Genomic DNA, 27,545 nt, shown 5'->3' on the forward strand with positions numbered 1-27,545 from the left:
GTGGTACTCACTTGGTAACGGGCAGTGGCTGAGACAGCAGATGTTCTTATCCAGGGAGGCAACTTGATTTCAACATCTAAGCAGGCTATGTTGTTAAAACAGTTGGAGACGGACAGGAGGGTGTATTCATAACAGTTCAACTGTTCTACTTTGTTAGCAAGCAAATAGATGCAAGTTGGCTAGACTTTAAATATAAAGATTAGCTGGCTACTCACTAGCAGTTGGCTTGTGCTTGAGAGACTGTTTATGAGACCTGTGTTAAATTTATATAATGCCTGCTAACAGAAGTTGGTAATTATTAGTGGGTGTGCATTGTGCTTGGTTCTGGTGACATTTGTAATAAAAAAAAGGGCATTTTCATAGATAGCTGTGAAAGTCAGATCAGTGATTATAGGTTAAACTATTTTAATAAAATAATTACATTTGATAAAGACCATTATTATTGAGTCTTATGGTTGAAGGCTATTATTTAGGATAATATACTTTTACAAGTCCAGAATTCATTAGATTATTCCTGACTGTTTGAAATGCAGTGAATTGACCTTTAATTATGCATCAAAGCTTATTTAGAGAAAAAAAAAATATATATATATATATATCGTAAATTGCCCATAAGCTTGAGAAAATCGAGATATGATTTTTAGGCCGTATCGCCCAGCCCTAGTTTCTGTACAAAACTTACCGATATCTACTGTTTTACAGTGAGAAAAATGTAAGTGTCATTTTTTCACAGAGTTCTGAAATTGCCATCCAAAATAGCAATATTCCAAGAAATATACATCAAATGTTGATTTCTTACATTGTGACAAAAATGATGCATCATGAGAATGGCTCCAAGTATTCAGATAATCATGAGATTCCCTTTTTTCATCCTATTTATTGAATATTGGTAGAGGTCAATATCGTCCAATAGTACCAGTGAACCGATATATTGGTTGGGCTCTAACTGTGTGTGACGTGTTAACGTGTCATTCAACGATCGCTAAATCTATATATTAATACTCCCTCTCCTCTCTCTCTCTCTCCCCCTTAGGCCTGATTGATGGCTACACGGGTGAACGGGCCGCGCTGGAGGAGCAGGTGCGTCAGAAGGAGGAGCTACAGCTAAGCCTGGAGCAGGAGCTGCAGGTGAGACACAGGCCCAGTCTACAACCACCATTATCACTGTGTTTTATAACCGTTGAGGGTGACATGCTCTGTCCACTACCCAGCGAGCAGTCTTTGTCAAAATAATGTAATTTCAACCAGTAATGCCTGCTAGGTAGGATTGCAAAGCTACTGGTAGTTTACCAAAGTTACCCTAATCTTCAGTAAACTTTGGTAATTTATACTTTTACTTTTTTAAATATATTTATTTATAGTGTTCATTTATATCAGCCTCTATTTTGTCCATGAGTTTCTAATACATAGATCATATGGTTGAAGAGAAAATAACAAAATTTATTGAAAAAAAGCTTCTAATCAGCAATGGCATTATTTTCAATTAACTCTGCAACTCTTACAACTATTTACTTTTTTCACTGAAACCGTAATATTAAACACCAATGGTATTCACTAAGTTGATGGTTTTATATTTAGGATGATATTTTACAGCTTTCATTATAGTTTTTATTTGAAAATCATCGTATTTATTATTTCATATATTTTACATGTGATAAAGACATACCGTGGGCCAGAGATAATTAGAAACCTGTAAAAATATTAAGTACCCAAAAGGGCCACTAGATGTCTTGTGATGGATTACATAAAATCCTTGAAAGATACCAAAATTCTGGTAGTTTACTGGTAAGTTTTCAGTAATATACCCTCCCTTTGCAACCCTAATACTAGGTAAATATTTTTTGTCCAATATATCTCAACCACTCTATGCAGATTTAAAGAAAACTGTGGACAATTATGTTTCAAGTTGCTTCCCATCTGTTTAAAATTTTACCGCTATGTTGGGCAACTTCGCACACTGCAGTGAGTCAGTGTTTTTAATTGGTTAACCACATTGTCAACCTGCCTCTAACTGAATGTCATTGGCTCCTGCAGGTGACAAGCAGCCGTCTACACGAACTGGAGCAGGAGAGGCTGCAGATGCAGGAGGAGCGAGAGATACTGTCACGGCAACAGGACGCCATGAGGGAGCATGCCGGCCCGCGCGAGTTACGTATGTACCCCACCACTTACTTTCTTGTTGGATCTGAATGGAACAAAATATACAGTTTAACAAACATTCAAATATTGCTTGTGTTCACCTAATACCTTTTTTGCAATGTTGGTTAGAGCCTGTAAGTAAGCATTTCACTAAGTAAGTCAGCGCACGTGACAAATAAACTTTGATTTGATTGGTTTTCTAGACCGTGAAATAATGGTGAGAATGTTACTTTCATATCATGTAAAGTGTATTGGATATGCGCAATGCCTATTCCAAAAGAGATGCTCAAAAACATGCAGTTGGTGATACTAAAGAACTATGACTACATATTTATATGACATCACTACTCCAAAGAGTGGGCAGAGTGAAGTGGGGGTTGTGTCATTGAAATAGAAATACTAGCATTACTGAGAGAAACCCCTCAGGCCATGGCAATTTGACATGTCCGTTCTAGTAATTCTATTTCTGTGGGTCCTAAGACGAAGATAAAATGTTCTTTTGCATACAGAAGGTTGGTTTATTTCCTTGATTAGATCTACATTTGACTATTTGTGTGACTCATTGTCATCGTCATCATCATCACACACTGTGTCAGCTTAAGAGTAGCCACTCATTGTTATCATCTTATCACTCAATGACTTTTTAACGAAATCCTTGTCATTTTAATTTATATACTCTGTTATTACTGTGCTTTACTAAATTCCTATAGAAACGGTGACCATGGTAATTCATTCATGTTGTAATGAAGTTTACAATTGATAATTGTTTTTGATGGAAATCCTCTGGGATAAAACGGAATCCTGGAACATTTGTAACACATGTACTGTATCTGACAAAAGTCTCACCTGGGTAGTGTTCATTAGGCACCAAACGTAATGAAGTGGACTGAAACAGGAAGGAACTACCTTCATTTGACCAATGACACAATTGTTTTCCTTTGCAAAACATTTTCTAAGCATTTTCCGATGCATTACCTCTTTCCAGTACTATTTCAAGGTATTCCATAGGTTAATGAACAATCCATAAGGAAATGGCAAGTATACAGCAAGGACATGAATTCAATGTACAGGGAGCCATTTCAGTAACACCTCACTCCTGCTCTCACCTCACGGCATTGGCTTATCCATCCTCTTCCGACACAGCTTTAACCAATACCATGACAGCACATGCAGTGAGGCCCCGCCCTCTCGTTTTCACCTCTCGCATCCTTTCTCTTCCAGTCTTCCTCCTTTTTATGACAAAACAAGTGCATGTTGAAATACTGTGCTTTCTTATTCCTCCCATAGGCCTAGTTGAAGCTGCAGTCGATGCAGCACCTGAAGCAGGTGTGTCCCACATCAGAGCATGGCCAGTCTGTTACCTTTTAGTCTCTAGTCGATTGGCACTTCACAAATATATTTTTTAACACCCAAATATAGCAACTCACAAAAAAATCTTGGCGCTTGCTGTGGGCTCATTCACTCAATCACTAACCCTTGCTTACGCTTTTTCTTTTTTGATTCACTTTTCTATGTCATGGTTTGTCATGTTAATGTCTTATGGGTCAGTATGATCATTCTCATTTGATTTATGATTGAGCATGATTGAAGGAATTGGATAAGCTATATTTTGATACGTTGATACTGTAAGCTTAAGTATTTCCTCATTGGCAATCATCTTTGCTCCTAGAGTTTAGCTCACCCTAACCTTGTCACGATGTTAGCATGGATAATGTCCACTACCTTTGGAGTTAAGATGATTGCTCAATAAGGAATTTGTCCCACCCCTTGCCTGCAATTGCATTTGAGGCATGGATATTGCAATGTCTCAGCACTGTCTACGTGCTTGGTCTGTGGTTTGCACTCTCTTACCCTTTTATCTGTTGTACTAATACAATGGGGGTTTTGATCTCCTGGGTGAAGCAATGTTGGTTGGTTTAATGTTGGTTGGTTAAATGATGGCATCGGATTAGTATATGTTGGGAAGATACTGGGAGGGAGATTGTTAGATATATTATACGTGATGCTGAAATGGCAGACTGTATTGGGGGCATTTTGTTAAAAGCAGCCATCTCAATAATGTAATGATTTTCAAATGAATAATACACCATTTTAGAACTTCTGAGACAAAAATGGCTGAATATACTTAGATTTTACATTAATAGTAAGGCTGTAACTGAGTCCACAAGAACTCCATCTCAGCATACTGTCCTGTCCATTGATCGAATGAAACCTCTGTCCAAAATCATTGACTCCTCCCCTCTAAAGCGACCTTATGTGTGACACCTTCTGTCCTTCCCTCCCTCCCTTCCCCCCCAGACCTCCTGGAGGAGACGGAGAAGCTGATGGCTGAGAAGGTAGAGGTGCAGCGGCAGGCAGAGAAGGAGAGTCTGGGCCTCCTGCACCAGGTGAAAACACTGGAGGCTGAGCTGGAGGAGCAGGTCAACCGGGTCATCGAGCTGGAGCACGCCCGTAAGACAGAGACCGGCGACCTGCTGCAGCAGATCCAGGCCCTGGAGAAACAGCTGGAGAAGAACCGGAGGTTCCTGGATGTAAGAGAAAGAGGGGAAGGCAGAGATGAGGGAGGGGGGATGGATGCATGACTGGATGGATGAATATGGATAGAGAGATGGGAGAGAGGGGTGGATGGGGGAGGACCGTAGGAACTATGTTGTTTTAAAGTATACAGATTTACACAAATGTTATATGAATGTGCATGTTGGTTATTGGGGATTAGGCAGTGCATAAGGTATTTCCCTTAGCTACTCTCCTTTAAAGGCTTGGTCTTAAAATCTGATCCCCAGGAGCAAGCCATCGACCGGGAACACGAGAGGGATGTCTTCCAGCAGGAGATCTTGAAACTGGAGCAGCTGCTAAAGAACAGCCAGAAGCAGCAGCCCGGCTCTGAACAAAGAAGCAGAGAGGTAACAATTCACTTCCGCAATGGCCCCAGCATTGAGCCCTGTGGGACCCCACAGTCAGTTTCACCCTCCTTTTGTTCCCTCACAATGGGAGAGGCAGTAATGTAGATGCTCAGCTTGTAAAAGAGGACTGTTGTAGCTCTTTACATGAGGGCTCAGTGTCAGCCAGGACAATGGGGAGGTAGAATTTCCTGTGGTTACCAGAATATGATCCCAGACTAGTCAAACTGGAACTGTTGCATCAACATGTGTTGTGAAGGAAAATGTACGTACAGTATATCCTCCAAGATGGCATAGCAGTCAGATGTCCTTTGTCCTCGTCGTGTCCCGTGTATATATATATTTACATATTTTCTTCGCATATCTTTTTATATCTAATTTTTTCTTTCTAAAAACTCAACTTCAAAACACTCTCCTGCAACCCGCCTCACCAATTAATAAAATAAAAAAAAGTGTTATTCACCTCAAATCTGAAATCCACAACAGAAGCTAGCCAGAAGCTAGCCAGTTCACTGGCTAACGTTAGTATTCAGCTAACCACGGTTGGCGGTCATCAGCTCGAAAAGCTATCGCCAGTTTTGTACAACGCGACTCAGACCAGAGCATACCGGACCTATTTTCTCTCCATCTCCCCGGATTTCTATCGCAAGCTCTGGACATTTATACCTGGATCTTGCAGCTAGCTAGCTGCTATCCGAGTGACTATTGGCTAACCTCGGTCCCGGAGCAAACATAAATTATTCCGGAGCTAGCCAGCTGAAGTGTTCCATCAGCCACTCCTGGGCTACAATCACCTATCCGGACCCGTTTTACTGCCGATGCGGAGCCCCACCGGGCCTTCACGACTGGTCTACCGACGTTATCTGCCCGAGGGCGTTATCCAACTGGCCCCTCCGTCGCGACGTAACCTGAACGCCCATCTGCGGCCCTCTAATCGTTAGCTGTCTTATCGGCTGCTATCTGAATAGGTCTATCGGACAATTTTCTTGGGCCACTATAACTATATCTATTTTGCCAATTGGATTGGTCCCCTCTACCACACGGAACCCCACTAATCTACCGACGGAAACGCACGAGGTGGCTAAAAACAGACCTCCATCCTCTGCTAGCTTGCTACCCATGGCCCGGCTAGCTGTCTGAATCGCCGTGACCCCAACCAACCTCACTACTCACTGGACCCTTATGATCACTCGGCTAAGCCTGCCTCTCCTTAATGTCAATATGCCTTGTCCATTGCAGTTCTGGTTAGTGTTTATTGGCTTATTTCACTGTAGAGCCTCTAGCCCAGCTCATTATACCTTATCCAACCTTTCAGTTCCACCACACACACATGCGATGACATCACCTGGTTTCAATGATGTTTCTAGAGACAATATCTCTCTCATCATCACTCAATGCCTAGGTTTACCTCCACTGTATTCACATCCTACCATACCTTTGTCTGTACATTATACCTTGAAGCTATTTTATTGCCCCCAGAAACCTATTTTATCACCCCCAGAAACCTGCTCCTTTTACGCTCTGTCCTAGACGACCAATTCTCATAGCTTTTAGCCGTACCCTTATCCTACTCCTCTGTTCCTCTAGTGATGTAGAGGTGAATCCAGGCCCTGCAGTGCCTAGCTCCACTCCTATTCCCCAGGCGCTCTCTTTTGATGACTTCTGTAACCGTAATAGCCTTGGTTTCATGCATGTTAACATTAGAAGCCTCCTCCCTAAGTTTGTTTTATTCACTGTCCTAGCCGTGTCTGAATCCTGGCTTAGGAAGACCACCAAAAACTCTGAAATCTCCATCCCTAACTACAACATTTTCAGACAAGATAGAACGGCCAAAGGGGCCGGTGTTGCAATCTACTGCAGAGATAGCCTGCAGAGTTCTGTCCTACTATCCAGGTCTGTACCCAAACAATTTGAACTTCTACTTCTACTTAAAAACCCACCTCTCTAAAAACAAGTCTCTCACCGTTGCCGCCTGCTATAGACCACCCTCTGCCCCCAGCTGTGCTCTGGACACCATATGTGAACTGATTGCCCCCCATCTATCTTCAGAACTCGTGCTGCTAGGTGACCTAAACTGGGACATGCTTAACCTGTTGAGGACAGAGGGCGCTGTTTTCACTTTGGGGGAAAATCGTGCCCAATTTAAACGGCCTCGTACTCAATTCTTGCTCGTACAATATGCATATTATTATTACTATTGGATAGAAAACACTCTCTAGTTTCTAAAACCGTTTGAATTATATCTGTGAGTAAAACAGAACTCAAGTTGGAGCAAACTTCCTGATAGGAAGTGGAAAATCTGAAATCGATGCTCTGTTCTAGGGCCTGCCTATAAATGGGCTTCATATATATCAGTATACATGCACTTCATACGTCTTCCACTAGATGTCGACAGGCAGTGAGAGAAGAAATGGAGTGTTTAACTTGATCTGGGGTCGAATAAAAGCTCTCGGCATGACGTGTCACCAGTTTCCTGTTTTCTGGAGAGCGCGTGAAGGGACCTGGTTTTGCCTTCTGAAATGCTGCCGTTATAGACGACTAATATCTCCGGCTTTGATTTTATTTGATACATGTGACAATATCATCGTAAAGTATGTTTTTTCAATATAGTTTTATTAGATTATTGAAATTTATTCGGGACGTTAGGCGTGTTGCGTTGTGTGCCTTTGTTCAGGAAGGAGAGCTTCGCGCTACTTTGCTAGCTTTCCGTGCTAATTGACTGGAGAAGAGGACATTCTAAATCCAAACAACGATTGTTCCCGACAAAGGACCCCTTGTACAACATTCTGATGAAAGATCATCAAAAGTAGGACCCATTTTCTGATGCTATTTCATATATCTGTCGAACATGTGAAATAGTCGTTTGCGCCCAGATTTTGGGTACTCTCTCGCTATACCTAAGCTGGATGTCGTAATGAAGTTATTTTTAGAATTCTAACATGGCGATTGCATTAAGAACTAGTGTATCTATCATTTCCTATACAACATGTATTTTTTAGTAACGTTTATGTATAGTTATTTGGTCAGAATAGTTGAGTGCCATAAAAATATCCGCACATTCTGGGAAAAAGATGCTACGTTAGCACAATGTATAACCACTGATTTCAGCTCTAAATATGCACATTTTCGAACAAAACATAAGTGTATGTATAACCTGATGTTATAGGACTGTCATCTGATGAAGCTTATCAAGGTTAGTCAAAAATTATATATCTTTTGCTGGTTTATTCGCTATCGCTAACGTGCCTATTGCTATCGCTAACGTGCCTTGATGAATGAATGCGGTAGTGTGGTAGGCTATTGTAGTAAGCTAATATAATGCTATATTGTGTTTTCGCTGTAAAACACTTAAAAAATCGGAAATATTGGCTGGATTCACAAGATGTTTGTCTTTAATTTGCTATACACCATCGATTTTTCAGATGTTTTATGATGAGTATTTAGGTATTTGACGTTGGTGTCTGTAATTACTCTGGCTGCTTCGGTCCTATTTGTGACGGTAGCTGTGATGGTAGCTGCAATGTAAAACTGATTTATACCTCAAATATGCACATTTTTCGAACAAAACAGATTTATTGTATAACATGTTATAAGACTGTCATCTGATGAAGTTGTTTGTTGGTTAGTTTGGTTGGTTCTTGGTTAGTTAGGTTGGCTTTGTGCATGCTACCTGTGCTGTGAAAAATGTCTGTCCTTTTTTGTATTTGGTGGTGAGCTAACATAAATATATGTGGTGTTTTCGCTGTAAAACATTTTAAAAATCGGACATGTTGACTGGATTCACAAGATGTGTATCTTTCATTTGCTGTATTGGACTTGTTAATGTGTGAAAGTTAAATATTTCTAAAAAATATCTTTTGAATTTCGCGCTCTGCCTTTTCAGTGGAATGTGGGAGGAGTTCCGCTAGCGGAACGCAGGAGCCAGACCGGTTAACACCCCAGCCATCCTACAATCTAAGCTAGATGCCCTCAATCTCACACAAATTATCAATTAACCTACCAGGTACCACCCCAAAGCCGTAAACAAGGGCACCCTCATAGATATCATCCTAACCAACTTGCCCTCTAAATACACCTCTGCTGTTTTCAACCAAGATCTCAGCGATCACTGCCTCACTGCCTGTATCCGTAATTGGTCAGCGGTCAAACGACCTCCACTCATCACTATCAAACGCTCCCTGAAACACTTCAGCGAGCAGGCCTTTCTAATCGACCTGGCTATCCTGGAAGGATATTGACCTCATCCCGTCAGTAGAGGATGCCTGGTTATTTTTTTTAAATGCCTTCCTCACCATCTTAAATAAGCATGCCCCATTCAAGAAATGTAGAACCAGGAACAGATACAGCCCTTGGTTCTCTCCCGACCTGACTGCCCTTAACCAACACAAAAACATCCTATGGCGTTCTGCATTAGCATCGAACAGCCCCCGTGATATACAACTTTTCAGCGACGTTAGAAACCAATATACACAGGCAGTTAGAAAAGCCAAGGCTAGCTTTTTCAAGCAGAAATTTGCTTCCTGCAACACAAACTCAAAAAGGTTCTGGGACATGGAGAATAAGAACACCTCCTCCTAGCTGCCCACTGCACTGAGGATAGGAAACTCTGTCACCACCGATAAATCCACTATAATTGAGAATTTCAATAAGCATTTTTCTACGGCTGGCCATGCTTTCCACCTGGCTACCCCTACTCCGGTCAACAGCACTGCACCCCCCACAGCAACTCGCCCAAGCCTTCCCCATTTCTCCTTCTCCCAAATCCAGTCAGCTGATGTTCTGAAAGAGCTGAAAAATCTGGACCCCTACAAATCAGCCGGGCTAGACAATCTGGACCCTTTCTAAAATTATCTGCCGAAATTGTTGCAACCCCTATTACTAGCCTGTTCAACCTCTCTTTCGTGTCGTCTGAGATTCCCAAAGATTGGAAAGCAGCTGCGGTCATCCCCCTCTTCAAAGGGGGGGACACTCTTGACCCAAACTGCTACAGACCTATATCTATCCTACCCTGCCTTTCTAAGGTTTTCGAAAGCCAAGTCAACAAACAGATTACCGACCATTTCGAATCCCACTGCACCTTCTCCGCTATGCAATCTGGTTTCAGAGCTGGTCATGGGTGCACCTCAGCCACGCTCAAGGTCCTAATCGATATCTTAACCGCCATCGATAAGAAACAATACTGTGCTGCCATATTCATTGACCTGGCCAAGGCTTTCGACTCTGTCAATCCCCACATCCTCTTCGGCAGACTCGATAGCCTTGGTTTCTCAAATGATTGCCTCGCCTGGTTCACCAACTACTTCACTGATAGAGTTCAGTGTGTCAAATCGGAGGGCCTTTTGTCCGGGCCTCTGGCAGTCTCTATTGGGGTGCCACAGGGTTCAATTCTTGGGCCGACTCTTCTCTGTATACATCAATGATGTCGCTCTTGCTGCTGGTGAGTCTCTGATCCACCTCTACACAGACGACACCATTCTGTATACTTCTGGCCCTTCTTTGGACACTGTGTTAACAACCCTCCAGACGAGCTTCAATGCCATACAACTCTCCTTCCGTGGCCTCCAACTGCTCTTAAATACAAGTAAAACTAAATGCATGCTCTTCATCCGATCGCTGCCTGCACCTGCCCACCCAGCCAGCATCACTACTCTGGACGGTTCTGACTTAGAATATGTGGATAGCTACAAATAACTAGGTGTCTGGTTAGACTGTAAACTCTCCTTCCAGACTCACATCAAACATCTCCAATCCAAAGTTAAATCTATACTTGGCTTCCTATTTTGCAACAAAGCATCCTTCACTCATGCTGCCAAAGATACCCTCGTAAAACTGACCATCCTACCGATCCTTGACTTCGGCGATGTCATTTACAAAATAGCCTCCAATACCCTACTCAATAAATTGGATGCAGTCTATCACAGTGCCATCCATTTTGTCACCAAAGCCCCATATACTACCCACCACTGCGACCTGTACGCTCTCGTTGGCTGGCCCTCGCTTCACTCTCGTCGCCAAACCCACTGGCTCCAGGTCCTCTACAAGACCCTGCTAGGTAAAGTCCCCCCTTATCTCAGCTCGCTGGTCACCATAGCAGCACCCACCTGTAGCATGCGCTCCAGCAGGTATATCTCTCTGGTCACCCCCAAAGCCAATTCCTCCTTTGGCCGCCTCTCCTTCCAGTTCTCTGCTGCCAATGACTGGAACGAACTACAAGAATCTCTGAAGCTGGAAACACTTAACTCCCTCACTAGCTTTCAGCACCAGCTGTCAGAGCAGCTCACAGATTACTGCACCTGTACATAGCCCATCTATAATTTAGCCCAAACAACTACCTCTTCCCCTACTGTATTTATTTATTTATTTATTTTGCTCCTTTGCACCCCAATATTTATTTTTCTACTTTACACATTCTTCCACTGCAAATTCACCATTCCAGTGTTTTACTTGCCTGTTTTTGCTAAGCTAAATGCATTTAGCTTTATCACAGCAGCCTTTCTCTGCTATCATAATCTTACCGCTATTCCTTCTCCCTCCACCTTCTCCTATTAGTCACTGCTATGCTCATTAAAGGCCATTCTCTCTCCCTCTGTTTCCTCCTCTTCCTCTTTCCTCCTCTCTCCCTCTCTTCGCCTCTCCTATGGCAGGTGGATCAGCTGACCTCCCAGGTATTGCTATTAGTTGCATTGAAACAGCCTCTCTCTCATTAGCGAAACTCCATCAGTTGCATGGTAGCAACCTGTCATTGTAAACCACGTTAGATCCCCTCACTAACCCTTCCTCTGCTCTCTTTCTCCTTTTTGTCCCTTTAAATATTCCTCTGTCCACCATAGCAGGTGGATCCGCTGCCCTCCCAGCTATTAGTGCTGCTAGCATCATTGAAAAGGCTATTCTAATAAATATCATTAGCTGCATTAAAATCCCACCTCTCCCTCCATCTTCCCCCCCTTACTCTCCTCTTTCCCTATTTTTCTCCCTTTCTCTACCATGTAGCAGGTGTGGATCCTCTGACCTCATAGAATTGCTCCCGCTTACATTAATACTGCCTTTGTTCAGCCGCACCATAGCATAACCATCCTTGTTTCTCCTTCCCTTCTGCTCCTCCCCTCTGCTCCTCCCCTCTCCCACACGGCAGGTGGCTCAGCAAATCTAACAGCTATTGCTAGTAGCTAACGTATACTGAAATGCAGCTTCTCTCATATTGAAGCATATCATCCATTCTGCATAATTAAACATATATATATATATATTTAACCTTTATTTAACTAGGCAAGTCAGTTAAGAACAAATTCTTATTTACAATGACGGCCTACCAAAAGGCAAATGACAGGTAGACTTTCTTTGCCATCCTCGCTGAAGCTCTCCTCATTCCCTCTACCACCTAGTGATGGGGGGGGAAATCGGTACATTTAATTATCGCAGTATAATTTTTGGACAATATTATATCAATACTTTGACTCCAAGTATCGATTTGTAAAATACCACCAATGCTACTTAGCATTAGCTAGCGCTCTACTTGCGCCAAAACTCTTGTATTTTTCATCCTATAGCTTCTTCTCCATAGATTCTTTCTAAATAGTGAGCCAACATGGTTCCAGCACTTTTATTTCCATGACCAATCAAAATAAACATTTTCTCATGTGGTCTTTGAGCAATAAGTTTGGAACATCAAATTGCAATTAGATTGCAGTATCGAATAGCAATACAAATGGAATCACGAGAATTGCAAGATATATCGTATCGGCACCTAAGTATCGTGATAATATTGTACCGTGAGGTCCCTGGCAATTCCCAGCCCTACTACCCCCTCTTTCCCTCCCTCTCTTCCAAACGGCAGGTGGATCAGCTGACCTCCCAGTTACTGTGTTGTGTTGCTACTAGCTAGCCACATTGATACATTGAAGCTACAGACTGTACAATCCTCACTGAAAATCCCTCTTTCCCTCCTTCTCTCCTCCCGCTCCTTTCTCCTCCTCATCCCTATCCTCTCCCAGGTGGATCAGCTGACCCAGCAGCTGAGGGAGAAGGCGGACTGGTGCAGCGAGCTGCTACTGGCGTCTGAGCAGCTGCAGCGCGAGGCGGGCGAGCGCAACGAGGAGATCGACAAGCTGGAGGGCCGCATCCGCGAGCTGGAGCAGGCTCTGCTGGCCAGCACAGAGACGGTGAGAGAGACGAAGGGAGGGGGAGGGATGGAGAGAGACGGGGAGGAAGATGAAAAAGAGTGGAGCGGGACAATGGAGTGGGAATAGTTAATGATGCTGTGTTAATGTTAGGGGGGGGTGAGTGAGAGAAGATGGGGTGTGTGTGACTGTTTCAGAATGAGTTTGTATGTTCTGGTAGAGTGTGAGAGAATGCCAGCGTGAAGCTACATGTGCATATGCGTGTTTGTGTGTGTACATTAGTAAGAAAGGAGACTACAGACAGTCCCTGACGTCAGGGCTGAGAATGTGCGTGTGTGCGCCCATAATAATGAGTACTGCACCCAAGTACTGCACATATCAAACTCATTCCATGGAGTGCCAAGTGTCTGCTGGTTTTCGCTCCACCCTTGTACTTGATTGATGAATTAAGGTGAGGAACTCCCCTCACTGCAGACACTCGGCCCTCCGTGGAATGAGTTTGACACCCCTGAAGTACTGCAACCAATATCACTGTTGGCAGGCTGAAACACTGAGCAGTGAAAGAAATGTCCCCATAACTTGCTACTGCACAGATGATTAAGTCTATGAGATCGCAGCTACTTTATATGATGTATGGCTGTGTGTGGGTGTTTGCGTGTGCAATTGTGTGTGTGCTTGCGTGTATTATTGTGTGTGTTCGCCACGCATGACCTGGTTGCTAAATAATAATATTGTGTGCGTTGCATGCATGTGTGTTTCAGGTGGAGGATAAGAGGCAGGATGTGTCTGTTAGTGAGCCTGGGGACTCCTCACTGGAGGCTCAGCTACAGACTGAAAGAGAGGCACTGGACAGGAAAGAGAAAGAAGTAATGTATTAGACTTAAGGGGGGTTTCTTTCTTTCACATGTTTGGAAGGGAATATATAAGTAGCCAATCCAGCACAGTGTCAAAGCTAGCCAGCAAAAATCTTGATTGGTTGTCACGCCCCCAATGATTTACACAAAATGGGCCATTCCTCTGCTTGTTGCATCCCTTTGCCTGCCATCTTTCACCTCGCCTCAAATCACACTCCTTCAATTACCAATGATGTACACAAGACAGGTCCCCACTTGGATTTCAAGTCCCCTGTTCATGTGTCGATGCCCTGGTCCTCAGTTAGACAAGAACACACAACACGCCAGCCTGACTCCCCCCTTCCCACTCCTCCCCTCCAGATCAGTAACCTGGAGGAGCAGCTTGAGCAGTTCCGGGAAGAGCTGGAGAACAAGAGTGAGGAGGTGCAGCAGCTCCACATGCAGCTGGAGATCCAGAGGAAGGAGCTGAGCACCCAGCAGCAAGACCTGGAGACCAAGGACAGCATGCTCCAGGTAACCGGCCAGCACACAGCTAGGCTAGCATGTAGGTAGCCTTTGTCCCCATACAGCTAGGCTAGCATGTAAATTCAGCAAAAAAAGAAACGTCCTCTCGCTGTGAACTGCATTTATTTTCAGCAAACTTAACATGTGTAAATATTTGTATGAACATAACAAGATTCAACAACTGAGACATAAACTGAACAAGTTCCACAGACATGTGGCTAACAGAAATTGAATAATGTGTCCCTGAACAAAGGGGGGGTCAAAATCAAAAGTAACAGTCAGTATCTGGTGTGGCCACCAGCTGCATTAAGTACTGCAGTGCATCTCCTCCTCATGGACGGCACCAGATTTTTCAGTTCTTGCTGTGAGATGTTACCCCACTCTTCCACCTAGGCACCTGCAAGTTCCCGGACATTTCTGGGGGGAATGGCCCTAGCCCTCCAATCCAACAGGTCCAAGACATGCTCAATGGGATTGAGATCAGGCTCTTTGCTGGCCATGGCAGAACACTGACATTCCTGTCTTGCAGGAAATCACGCACAGAACGAGCAGTATGGCTGGTGGCATTGTCATGCTGGAGGGTCATGTCAGGGTGAGCCTGCAGGAAGGGTACCACATGAGGAGGATGTCTTCCCTGTAACGCACAGCGTTGAGATTGCCTGCAATGACAACAAGCTCAGTCCGATGATGCTGTGACACACCGCCCCAGACCATGACGGACCCTCCACCTACAAATCGATCCCGCTCCAGAGTACAGGCCTCGGTTCTAACGCTCTTTCCTTCGACGATAAACGCGAATCCGACCATCAACCCTGGTGAGACAAAACCGCGACTCGTCAGTGAAGAGAACTTTTTGCCAGTACTGTCTGGTCCAGCGACAGTGGGTTTGTGCCCATAGGCGAAGTTGTTGCCAGTGATGTCTGGTGAGGACCTGCCTTACAACAGGCCTACAAGCCCTCAGTCCAGCCTCTCTCAGCCTATTGCAAACAGTCTGAGCACTGATGGAGGGATTGTGTGTTCCTGGTGTAACTCGGGCAGTTGTTGCTGTCCTGTACCTGTCCCGCAGGTGTGATGTTCGGATGTACCGATCCTGTGCAGGTGTTGTTACACGTGGTCTGCCACTGCGAGGACGATCAGCTGTCCGTCCTGTCTCCCTGTAGCGCTGTCTTAGGTGTCTCACATTACGGACATTGCAATTTACTGCCCTGGCCACATCTGCAGTCCTCATGCCTCCTTGCAGCATGCCTAAGACACATTCACACAGATGAGCAGGGACCCTGGGCATCTTTCTTTTGGTGTTTTTCAGAGTCAGTAGAAAGGCCTCTTTAGTGTCCTATGTTTTCATAACTGTGACCTTAATTGCCTACCGTCTGTAAGCTGTTAGTGTCTTAACGACCGTTCCACAGGTGCGTATTCATTAATTGTTTATGGTTCATTGAACAAGCATAGTTAACTGTGTAAACCCTTTACAATGAAGATCTGTGAAGTTATTTGGATTTTTACAAATTATCTTTGAAATACAGGGACCTGAAAAAGGGACATTTCTTTTTTTTTGCTTAGTTTAGGTAGCCTTAGCCCCCACACAGCTAGGCTAGCATATAGGTAGCCTTAGCCACCACACAGCCAGGCTAGAACAGTGCATCGGAAAGTATTCGGACCCATTGACTTTTCCCACATTTTGTTATGTTACAGCCTTATTCTTAAAAAATAAATCCCTCATCGATCTACACACAATACCCCATAATGACAAAGCAAACCAGGTTTTTAGAATCTTATGCCATAAAAAAAATATATATACATATATACAGTACCGTTCAAAAGTTTGGGGTCACTTAGGAATGTCCTTGTTTGTGAAAGAAAAGCAAAAAAAATTGTCCATTTTTAAAATAACATCAAATTGATCAGAAATACAGTGTAGACATTGTTAATGTTGTAAATGACTATTGTAGCTTGAAACGGCATACTTTTTTAAATGGAAAATCTACATAGGCGTACAGAGACCCATTATCAGCAACCATCATGCCTGTGTTCCAATGGCACGTTGTGTTAGCTAAAACTGAAAACCGTTTTCAGCTGTGCCAACATAAATTGCAAAAGGGTTTTCTAATGATCAATTAGCCTTTTAAAATTATAAACTTGGATTAGTTAACACAACGTGCCATTGGAACACAGGAGAGATGGTTGCTGATAATGGGCCTCTACACGTATGCAGATATTCTATTAAAATCAGCCGTTTCCAGTTACAATAGTTATTTACAACATTAACTATGACTACACTGTATTTCTGATCAATGTTATGTTATTTGGACAAAAAAATTGCATTTCTTTAAAAAAAAGTTGTACCAAAGGGGAGAGAGATGACCATAGCACATCTCAAGGGAGAACTCTACCGGGTAAGTACAGTTGAAGTCAGAAGTTTACATACACCTTAGCCAAATACATTTAAACTCAGTTTTTCACAATTCCTGACATTTAATCCTAGTAAAAAGTCCCTGTTTTAGGTCAGCTAGGATCACCACTTTATTTTAAGAATACGAAAGAAGTTAACATACACTCAATTAGTGTTTGGTAGCATTGCCTTTAAATTGTTTAACTTGGGTCAAATGTTTTGGGTAGCCTTCCACAAGCTTCCCACAATAAGTTGGGTGAATTTTGGCCCATTCCTTCTGACAGAGCTGGTGTAACTGAGTCAGGTTTGTAGGCATCATTGCTCGCACATGCTTTTTCAGTTCTGCCCACACATTTCCTATAGGATTGAGGTCAGGGCTTTGTGATGGCCACTCCAATAACTTGGCTTTTTTTGTCCTTAAGCCATTTTGCCACAACTTTGGAAGTATGCTTGGGGTCATTGTCCATTTGTAAGACCCATTTGCGACCAAGCTTTAACTTCCTGACTGATGTCTTGAGATGTTGCTTCAATATATTCACATAATTTCCCTCCCTCATGATGCCATCTATTTTGTGAAGTGCATCAGTCTCTCCTGCACCAAAGCACCCCAACAACATGATGCCAGGTGCCTCACGGTTGGGATGGTGTTCTTCGGCTTGCAAGCATCCCCCTTTTTCCTCCAAACATAACGATGGTCATTATGACCAAACAGTTCTATTTTTGTTTCATCAGACCAGAGGACATTTCTCCAAAAAGTACGATCTTTGTCCCTATGTGCAGTTGTAAACCGTAGTCTGGCTTTTTTATTTCGTTTTGGAGCAGTGGCTTCTTCCTTGCTGAGCGGCCTTTTAGGTTATGTCGATATAGGACTCTTTTTACTGTGGATATAGGTAGTTTTGTACCTGTTTCCTCCAGCATCTTCACAAGGTTGATTTGCACTTTTCGCACCAAAGTACGTTCATCTCTAGGAGACAGAACGCGTCTCCTTCCTGAGCAGTATGACGGCTGCGTGGTCCCATGGTGTTTATACTTGCGTTTGTACAGATGAAAGTGGTACCTTTAGGCGTTTGGAAATTGCTCCCAAGGATGAACCAGACTTGTGGCGGTTTACCATTTTTTTTCTGAGGTCTTGGCTGATTTCTTTTGATTTTCCCATGATGTCAAGCAAAGATGCATTGAGTTTGAAGGTAGGCCTTGAAATACGTCCACAGGTACACCTCCAATTGACTCACATGATGTCAATTAGCCAATCAGAAGCTTCTAAAGCCATGACATCATTTTCTGGAATTTTCCAAGCTGTTTAAAGGCACAGTCAACTTAGTGTATGTGAACTTCTGACCCACTGGAATTGTGATACAGTGAATTATAAGTTAAATAATCTGTCTGTAAACAGTTGTTGGAAAAATGATTTGTGTCATGCACAAAGTAGATGTCCTAACCGACTTGCCAAAACTATAGTTTGTTGACAAGAAATTTGTGGAGTGGTTGAAAAACGAGTTTTAATTACTCCAACCTAAGTGTGTGTAAACTTCCGACTTCAACTCTGTGTGTGTGTGTGTGTGTGTGTGTGTGTGTGTGTGTGTGTGTGTGTGTGTGTGTGTGTGTGTGTGTGTGTGTGTGTGTGTGTGTGTGTGTGTGTGTGTATGTGTATATATATATATATATATATATATACATATGAAATATCACATTTACATAAGTATTCAGACCCTTTACTCAGTACTTTGTTGAAGCACCTTTGGCAGCGATTACAGCCTCGAGTCTTGGGTATGATGCTACAGATGTATTTGTAGCGTCATACCTGTATTTGGGGAGTTTCTCCCATTCTTCTCTGCAGATCCTCTCAAGCTCTGTCAAGTTGGATGGGGAGCGTCGCTGCACAGCTATTTTCACGTTTCTCCAGAGATGTTCGATCGGGTTCAAATCAGGGCTCTGGCTGGGCCACTCAAGGACATTCAGAAGCCACTCCTGCATTGTCTTGGCTGTGTGCTTAGGGTTTGTTGTCCTGTTGGAAGGGGAACCTTCGCCCCAGTCTGAGGTCCTGAGCACTCCGGAGCAGGTTTTCATCAAGGATCTCTTTGTACTTTGCTCTGTTCATCTTTCTCTCGATCCTGACTTCTTCCAATCCCTGCCGCTGAAAACATCCCCATTGCATGATGCTGCCACCCATGCTTCCCCGTAGGGATGTTGCCATGTTTCCTCCAGACAAACTCCAATCGGGCTGTCATTTGCCTTTTAGTGAGGAGTGGCTTCCGTCTGGCCACTCTACCATATAGGCCTGAATGGTGGAATGCTGCAGAGATGGTTGTCCTTCTGGAAGGTTCTCCCATCTCCACAGAGGAACTCTGGAGCTCTGTCAGAGTTACTGTCGGGTTCTTGATCACCTCCCAGACCAAGGCCCTTCTCCCCCGATTGCTCCGTTTGGCAGCTCCAGGAAGAGTGTTGGTGGTTCCAGACTTCTTACATTTAAGAATGATGGAGGTCACTATGTTCTTGGGGACCTTCAATGCCGCGGAAATGTTTTGGTACCCTTCCCTAGGTCTGTGCCTCGACACAATCCTGTGTCGGAGCTCTACAGACAATTCCTTCGACTTAATGTCTTTGTGTTATAGACAGGTGTGTGCCTTTCAAAATAATTTCCAATCAATTGAATTTACCACCGGTGGACTCCAGTCAAGTTGTAGAAACATCTCAAGAATGATCAGTTGAAACAGGATGTACCCGCTCTATTTCAAGTCTCTGAATACTTTCCGAAGGCACTATATTATAATATTATTTGTATATCAAAGTCATTGTAATGTGGTTAACCTTAAAAATTTAAAGGAAAATGATTTAACTTCTTATGGCTGCAAGCCCGAAGCCGGGCACAATATGACAACAGCCACTTCAAGTGCAGGGCGTGAAATTCAAAATATATTTTTTCGAAATATTTAACTTTCACACATTAACAAGTCCAATACAGCATTTGAAAGATAAACATCTTGTGAATCCAGCCAACATGTCCGATTTTTAAAATGTTTTACAGTGAAAACACCACGTATATTTATGTTAGCTCACCACCAAATACAAATAAGGACAGACATTTTTCACAGCACAGGTAGCATGCACAAAGCCAACCTAACTAACCAAGAAACAACTTCATCAGATGACAGTCTTATAACATGTTATTCAATAAATCTATGTTTTGTTTGAAAAATGTGCATATTTGAGCTATAAATCAGTTTTACATTGCAGCTACCATCACAGCTACCGTCAGAAATGGCACCGAAGCAGCCAGAGTAATTACAGACACCAACGTCAAATACCCAAAAAATACTCATCATAAAACATTTCTGAAAAATACATGGTGTACAGCAAATTAAAGACAGGCATCTTGTGATTCCAGCCAATATTTCCGATTTCTTAAGTGTTTTACAGCGAAAACACAATATAGCATTATATTAGCTTACTACAATAGCCTACCACACTACCGCATTCATTCATCAAGGCACGTTAGCGATAGCAATAGGCACGTTAGCGATAGCGAATAAACCAGCAAAAGATATATAATTTTTGACTAACCTTGATAAGCTTCATCAGATGACAGTCCTATAACATCAGGTTATACATACACTTATGTTTTGTTCAAAAATGTACATATTTAGAGCTGAAATCAGTGGTTATACATTGTGCTAACGTAGCATCTTTTTTCCCACAACGTCCGGATATTTTTCTGGCACACATATTCTGACCAAATAACTATTCATAAACATAACTAAAAAATACATGTTGTATAGGAAATGATAGATACACTAGTTCTTAATGCAATCGCCGTGTTAGAATTCTAAAAATAACTTCATTACGATATGCAGTTTACGTTATGGCGAGAGCGTGCCCAAAACCTGGCCGCAACCTACTAGTACAACATGTTCGACAGATATATGAAATAACATCATAAAATGGGTCCTACTTTTGATGATCTTTCATCAGAATGTTGTACAAGGGGTCCTTTGTCGGGAACAATCGTTGTTTGGATTTAGAATGTCCTCTTCTCCAGTCAATTAGCACGGAAAGCTAGCAAAGTGGCGCTAAGCTCTCCTTCGTGAACAAACGCAGACAACGCAACACGCCTAACGTCCCGAAAAATTTTCAATAATCTAATGAAACTATATTGAAAAAACATACTTTACGATGATGTTGTCACATGTATCAAATAAAATCAAAGCCGGAGATATTAGTCGTCTATAACGACAGCTGTACAGAAGGCAAAACCAGGTCCCTTCACGCGCTCTCCAGAAAACAGGAAACTGGTGACACGTCATACAAAGAGCATTTATTCGAGCCCAGATCAAGTTATACACTCAATTTCTTCTCTCACTGCCTGTCGACATCTAGTGGAAGACGTATGAAGTGCATGTATTCTAATAAATATCAAGGACCTTTATAGGCAGCCCCTAGAAGAGAGCATTGATTTCAGATTTTCCACTTCCTGTCAGGAAGTTTGCTGCAAAATGAGTTCTGTTTTACTCACAGATATAATTCAAACGGTTTTAGAAACTAGAGTGTTTTCTATCCAATAGTAATAATAATATGCATATTGTACGAGCAAGAATTGAGTACGAGGCCGTTTGAAATGGGCACCTTTTATCCGGCTACTCAATACTGCCCCTGCAGCCCAAACAGGTTAAATCAAAAATATACAATTCTACCAGAGAGCGCCGTTTGTTAATGGGAAAGGTGCGCCTTGATCGTTACACTTGAATCATTCCCACAGTGAATGGCTAGGCCTGCTACACTATGAAACCACACGCTATTGCAGAGACTGATATTACCGGCCGCAATTGATGTGGTGAAAACATTATGTGGGGAGGCAGAGGCATAGAATACCTTTGTCAGATAACAATGTTAAATTAAGAATTTATGCTATTGATAGCAATCAAGAGAACTGACTGAACGACTCAAAACCTCCCCAGCTTATACTCCCCAAATGGACATTAGCTGTGAGGGCCGAGATGCCCATGCATTGACTTTTGTTCGCTATACATGTCGGGGGATGCTATTCACGAGGACATACATTTACAAGTTTATCAACTTTCAAAACAGAATTACTTTCCCGTTGTTCCTCAGTTGTAGTGTATGATATACCATTTTGTAGCTCTGAGTCTCTTTTATCCAATGTAAAAAAAACACTATTTCAAATTTTACTACGTAAGACTGATTTGAGCAGGTCAGTCACATATTGTTCTGTTTCATGATTCCCGAGCATGAAACGGCACAGAAGATATTCAGTGTGCTGTGTGGCTATATTGACGAAAAACAGATACCATGGGATCGAATGGTGGGCTTTTGCACAGATGGGGCTCCATCTATCATGGGATGGCGGGCAGGCTTCTGCACTCTAGTAATGAACTTGTCTCCCTCTGCCATATGGACGCATTGTATGTAAACTAAATCAAACAACATCCGCTGCGTGTATGCCTGTTGAGATATGGGATCAGAGCATGACAGTGTTTTATTTCACACAAGACTTGGTGGTTATCAAGGGGGATTGTTGGAAGAATTTTTCGCATTGAGAGAAAAACTGTTGTCATAATGGATGTATATAAAAAATAGACTTGGTTGACTTTCTATGTAATAAAAAGAAAATAACAGAAAACAGCATTAGTAAGTGTCCCACACGAGTGATGACTGCTCACCTCCAACTCTTGGAAGAGCACTTTGCGACGGACCTCCTTCCCAATGAATGTGATCCTGGATCAGTTGACATGCCGGTAAGTGAAATCGAACAACTGATCAAGCTGTCGTGACCGAATGCTGCAGACTTAACGCATTCACAGGTCACTACGGAGGAGTTTTAGTTCCTGACTCAAAGGGAATACCTTGACGTCTCCCTCTGAGCATTAATGCCGCATTCAAAACAACCGGGAACTCGGAACTCAAATCTCAGACTTCAGTACGTTCAAGACAACTGGGAACTCGGAAAGAACGAGCTCCGACTGGGGGGAAAATTATTTTGAACGGTCATCCAAATTGGAATTCCAACTCGAACTCTGGCCTCTTTCTAGAGCTCTGACTTTCCGACCTAAAGATCACTTGCGTCATGATTTGACCTCGTATCTTTCAGATGTCCTAGTTGTTTTTAAAGCATCATAAAACTCATCGTAGGCTGCCCTTTGTTAGCTCATGTCTGTGTGATGCTGGATTCAGTGCTCTCGTTTGCATTAAAACCAAATGGGCCTGTCGATCCAGGTTGGATGTGACAGCAGAGATGCGTGCGTACTGTCGACCACGCCCCCTGACTTTGAGAAGCTCCGTTACGACATGCGTCAAGCGCACCCATCTCATTAGTGGTGGTGAGATAAGAGACATTATGTCAGACTAATTTGCAATTGACTGCCTCACATTAAAAGTATGTGATGGTGAGTTGAGGACAATCAGAAATATTGTTAGAATGTTTTTCAATTGACTGCCATAGCCCCAAATTAAAAATGTTAACATTGGCTGTGATTTTTTTTCACATGGGTGGAAATGTGAGAATTTTCTGATATCAAAATGGAGTCGTGGGCCAAAAACATTTGGGAATCCCTGTACTATAGGTAATCCTTAAGCCAGCAAGGTTGACACGTGGTATCCATCTGCTAAACAAAGCTACATAAAGACAGACCATTCAAATGATATATCAAAGGATAAAACAAGTGTGCTGTTAACCGTTGCTACACTACAAAAACATATTACGATGTTTATCGATACTGAAAAACCTGCTAATAGATTAAGATCAATGATTTTATGTAGAATGGTTCATGTAGACTTCTCTTTTGGTCAAAGCGATAGGTCTGCACCTGGGCAATGTTTGCAGCTAGCTAATAGATGAAAAAAAGTGTTCAGTGATAAAAACATTACATTTAACTTTTTTTAAATTTCAAACTTACCTTTCGGTCTTTCTTTTTAACCTTTTGGAAATGACAAGTGTTAAAAGACTGCACCGGTGCAAACTGGCCCTAATTAAGTGAATAGTCTGCTATATACACTGTGACACTAACATAGTCCATTCTAAAAGACAACCCAACTTTAAAAATGGCTAATATGGACTCCTCTAGCTACAGTATATTACATAGACATTGCAGTCCCAATTTTAATTGAAAAATATACTTTTATGGTTTAATGTAGCTTTCATAAACCCTTTATAATGCCTGTATAGATGCTACAGAAGTAATTTACAAGCAAATGCTATTTGTATGCCACATTAGCCAAAGCACCAATGTGGTACCTGTTGGGCTAATATTGTAGTGATAGGTAGTATCCCCACCCAAAGATAAAGAACCCCCCCCCTTTAATGTTCCCTACTGTTTTAGTCCCAGTTTAAGGGTGATCTTTTTTGTGTGTTGAGAGCCAGCAGATTATAATCTCCGACATATGATAAACTTTTGAAGGTGATGGAGGAGAAGGACAGGGAAATAGCTCTTCTTAATGAGCAGATGGCTAAGCTTCAACACACGGAAACAGCCCCTGACAACAAGGTAACCCCATATACATATACGTTAGACAGACCACTTGTTCTTCTGTTCACATATATGTATATATTTGTGATAGTGGATAAGTGTTTGTGTTGTGTGACAGCCGTTCATTTATTTGGTATTTTTGTTGTGGCGTAACCCACCATTTTATTTTAGGTTTTGGTAAGTAGGCCTCTGTTGTGTTGTGAATTTTTCTTTAAGTTGGCTTACTAAAGAGACACTTGGAACACCCTAGAATTGTCCAACAAATCATAATTGGTACCTGAAGTACCATTTATTACGGTCCCAACCAAACATTTTACCTGATTGGCTGAGACGCATATATTATCTATCACATAAATATTATCAATAACTATATTGCCGTGGCACAACTGTGTCTGAGTTTTAAAGAAAGCATGAGCCGGTCTTTTTCCTTATCTTCGTCCTTATTCCTATATTCACTGCTCTGTCCTTCCCTTCAGGAAATCAATGCGAGGGATGAGCTACTGCGGGATCTGGAGTCCCAGGTGGAGTGCATGCGGAGCGAGCAGCAGCGCCTGAAGAGGAACAGCGAGGAAGAGTTGGAGCAGCTCAACGCCGTTATCGACAAGCTCCAGGAGGAGCTGGCCAACATTGAGCGGAAGCAGTTTTCGGAGACGGAAGAAGAGCTCAAGCGCCAGTTGGAGAGCCAAGTCGGAGGTCCCAGCAAGGAGGAGTATGACGAAATGAAGCAAAAGATGGACCTGGCCAAACTAGAGCTGGACACCATCAAAGCCGAGCACTGTTCGCTTTTGGAGAGGTACCGGTGCTTGCAGGAGAGCAGACTAGCATTAGCCGAGTCGGAAAAGGAGCTGTCGGACGACATGGCGATGGAGCTGCAAGATGCCCTGAGGGATAAGACGGCGGCGTTTGTAGTGGTGCAGGCTCAGATCCAGGCACTTGAGCAGAATGCCACCTCCAGGGTGAAGGAGCTGAGCCTTAGCGTTCAGAAACTTGAGGCCTGTGTCACAGAGAGAGACTCTGAACTGACCCGCTGCCGGTTCCTGGTGGAGCGGGCCCAGGAGGACGCTGACGACCTCCAGCGCAAGGTTCAGGACCTGGAGGACAAGCTGAGGGAGAGGGTGGCTACCGCGCTTGTCAGCCAGGCCCAACTGGGTGCCATCCAGCAACAGCTGCATCAATCGCAGCAGTCCAAGGGCCAGAGAGACAAAGAATCCGTCCACCAAGATCCCAGGGGACAGATGGAGGTACCGGACTTTGGGTTTGCAGGAATTTCCCAAGCAGTGGAGATCCAAGGAGCCAAACATGGCCCCACTGGGAAGGTGGTCCTCCTGACGGAGAAGCTCCGCGAGCTGGAGGTAGGCCTGAGCGGCATGCAGAAGGACCAGGAGCTGCAGAAGCAGTTACTCTCCAGCTCCGAGGAGGAGGTGCTGGAGTACGAGAAGAGGCTGGTCTTGCTCATGGACCTGCTCAATCAGATGAGGACGACCAAGCCTGGTGGACGCCAGAGAACATTTCCAGCCACAGAGGTAGTTGTTAACTTTAGCCTTCAATATTGTCTCTGGGGTTAAGTTAGGATGCGGTGCAGGCTACAGCTATGAATTCGTTTATGTGGGGTAGAGTTAGCCTGCTCTACTTTCCATGGATGAATGAATTTGCTTACGCCTACACTGCCTGGAGATGTTTTTCACAGGTTAAATGCTGACAAGCTGCTATCTCTTTGAACTCTGAACCAGACTGCATCTTCTGGAGGCAACGAGCTGGCTGTATCTGAGATTCTACAGGAGCTACAGAAGGTCAGGGACGAGGCTTCAGCCACCAAAGAACAGCTCAGCAGTTACAAGGAGAGCAGCAATAAACTCCAGCAGGAGCTCAAGGTATGTAATATCACACTCAACAACCATGTTGGATAAATCCTCTATTATTATTGCATGAGAGGGAGTTACAATTGTCACGTTTTACTTTTTTAGGCAAAAGAGGTCGCAATGGCCATCCTTCAAGAAGACCTTCAAAAGGTAAGAAACTAATGTGAAAGGGAGTTCCTCCGATTGCCAGACACAGTACAATTCTACTTTGCCTCAGATTTGCTAAAGTATTGCAATACTTTCTTGTCATTATCTTAAATCCATTGTCTTGATATCCAAGTTCTAGAATTTCTAACATCTAACTATTCCCCAGGTGTCATCGGGAGGCAGTGAGGCCAAGATGTCTGAGATCCATCGGGAGCTGAAGGAGGTCAAAGAGGAGCTCAGCAGCTACAGGGAAAGCTGTGACAAACTACAGGAGCTTCTACAGGTATGAACACAGTCACATTCAACCAGTGTTCAGCAAAGGAAATAACTATGGGAGTCGAAGTCTTCCAGTGCCAAACTTAATTGTTGATTTATGAATTGTCCATTTTGTGTGGGTAACAGTACATTTTTTGAAAATGTTGACCATTTTAGTTATTAACCAATCTGACCATTTCATTAATCTTTTTTGTACCAAAGGGGAGAGAGATGACCATAGCACATCTCAAGGGAGAACTCTACCAGGTAAGTACAGTTGAAGTCAGAAGTTTACATACACCTTAGCCAAATACATTTAAACTCAGTTTTTCACAATTCCTGACATTTAATCCTAGTAAGAATTCCCTGTTTTAGGTCAGTTAGGATCACCACTTTATTTTAAGAATGTGAATAGTCCGAATAATAGTAGAGAGAATGATTTATTTCAGCTTTTATTTCTTTCATCACATTCCCAGTGGGTCAGAAGTTTACATACACTCAATTAGTATTTGGTAGCTTTGCCTTTAAATTGTTGAACTTGGGTCAAGCGTTTCAGGTAGCCTTCCACAAGCTTCCCAAAATAAGTTGGGTGAATTTTGGCCCATTCCTCCTGACAGAGCTGGTGTAACTGAGTCAGGTTTGTTGGCCTCCTTGCTCGCACACGCTTTTTCAGTTCTGCTCACACATTTTCTATAGGATTGAGGTCAGGGCTTTGTGATGGCCACTCCAATACCTTGACTTTGTTGTCCTTAAGCCATTTTGCCACAAATTTGGAAGTATGCTTAGGGTCATAGTCCATTTGGAAGACCCATTTGCGACCAAGCTTTAACTTCCTGACTGATGTCATGAGATGTGGCTTCAATAAACTTCCGACTTCTACTGTACATTTTGCTGCAAAGCAGA

General features: G+C 43.0%; 1 protein-coding gene across 1 annotated transcript in view; it reads left to right on the forward strand.

The window, feature by feature from the left end:
* Positions 1–27,545, forward strand: part of LOC120022203 (A-kinase anchor protein 9-like) — a 138,930-nt gene that overhangs the window by 93,236 nt on the left and 18,149 nt on the right. The window contains exons 24-37 of the mRNA XM_038966076.1: positions 1,034–1,128; positions 2,035–2,152; positions 3,427–3,465; positions 4,438–4,670; positions 4,923–5,042; positions 13,031–13,198; positions 13,918–14,022; positions 14,371–14,523; positions 24,313–24,399; positions 24,858–25,904; positions 26,112–26,252; positions 26,346–26,390; positions 26,554–26,670; positions 26,865–26,909. Of these exons, the coding sequence (XP_038822004.1) occupies positions 1,034–1,128; positions 2,035–2,152; positions 3,427–3,465; positions 4,438–4,670; positions 4,923–5,042; positions 13,031–13,198; positions 13,918–14,022; positions 14,371–14,523; positions 24,313–24,399; positions 24,858–25,904; positions 26,112–26,252; positions 26,346–26,390; positions 26,554–26,670; positions 26,865–26,909 (2,513 nt within the window). The remainder of the gene's footprint in view (positions 1–1,033; positions 1,129–2,034; positions 2,153–3,426; positions 3,466–4,437; positions 4,671–4,922; positions 5,043–13,030; positions 13,199–13,917; positions 14,023–14,370; positions 14,524–24,312; positions 24,400–24,857; positions 25,905–26,111; positions 26,253–26,345; positions 26,391–26,553; positions 26,671–26,864; positions 26,910–27,545) is intronic.

The sequence above is a fragment of the Salvelinus namaycush genome, chromosome 27, assembly GCF_016432855.1.
Source record: "Salvelinus namaycush isolate Seneca chromosome 27, SaNama_1.0, whole genome shotgun sequence".
NCBI classification, from domain to species: Eukaryota; Metazoa; Chordata; class Actinopteri; order Salmoniformes; family Salmonidae; genus Salvelinus; species Salvelinus namaycush.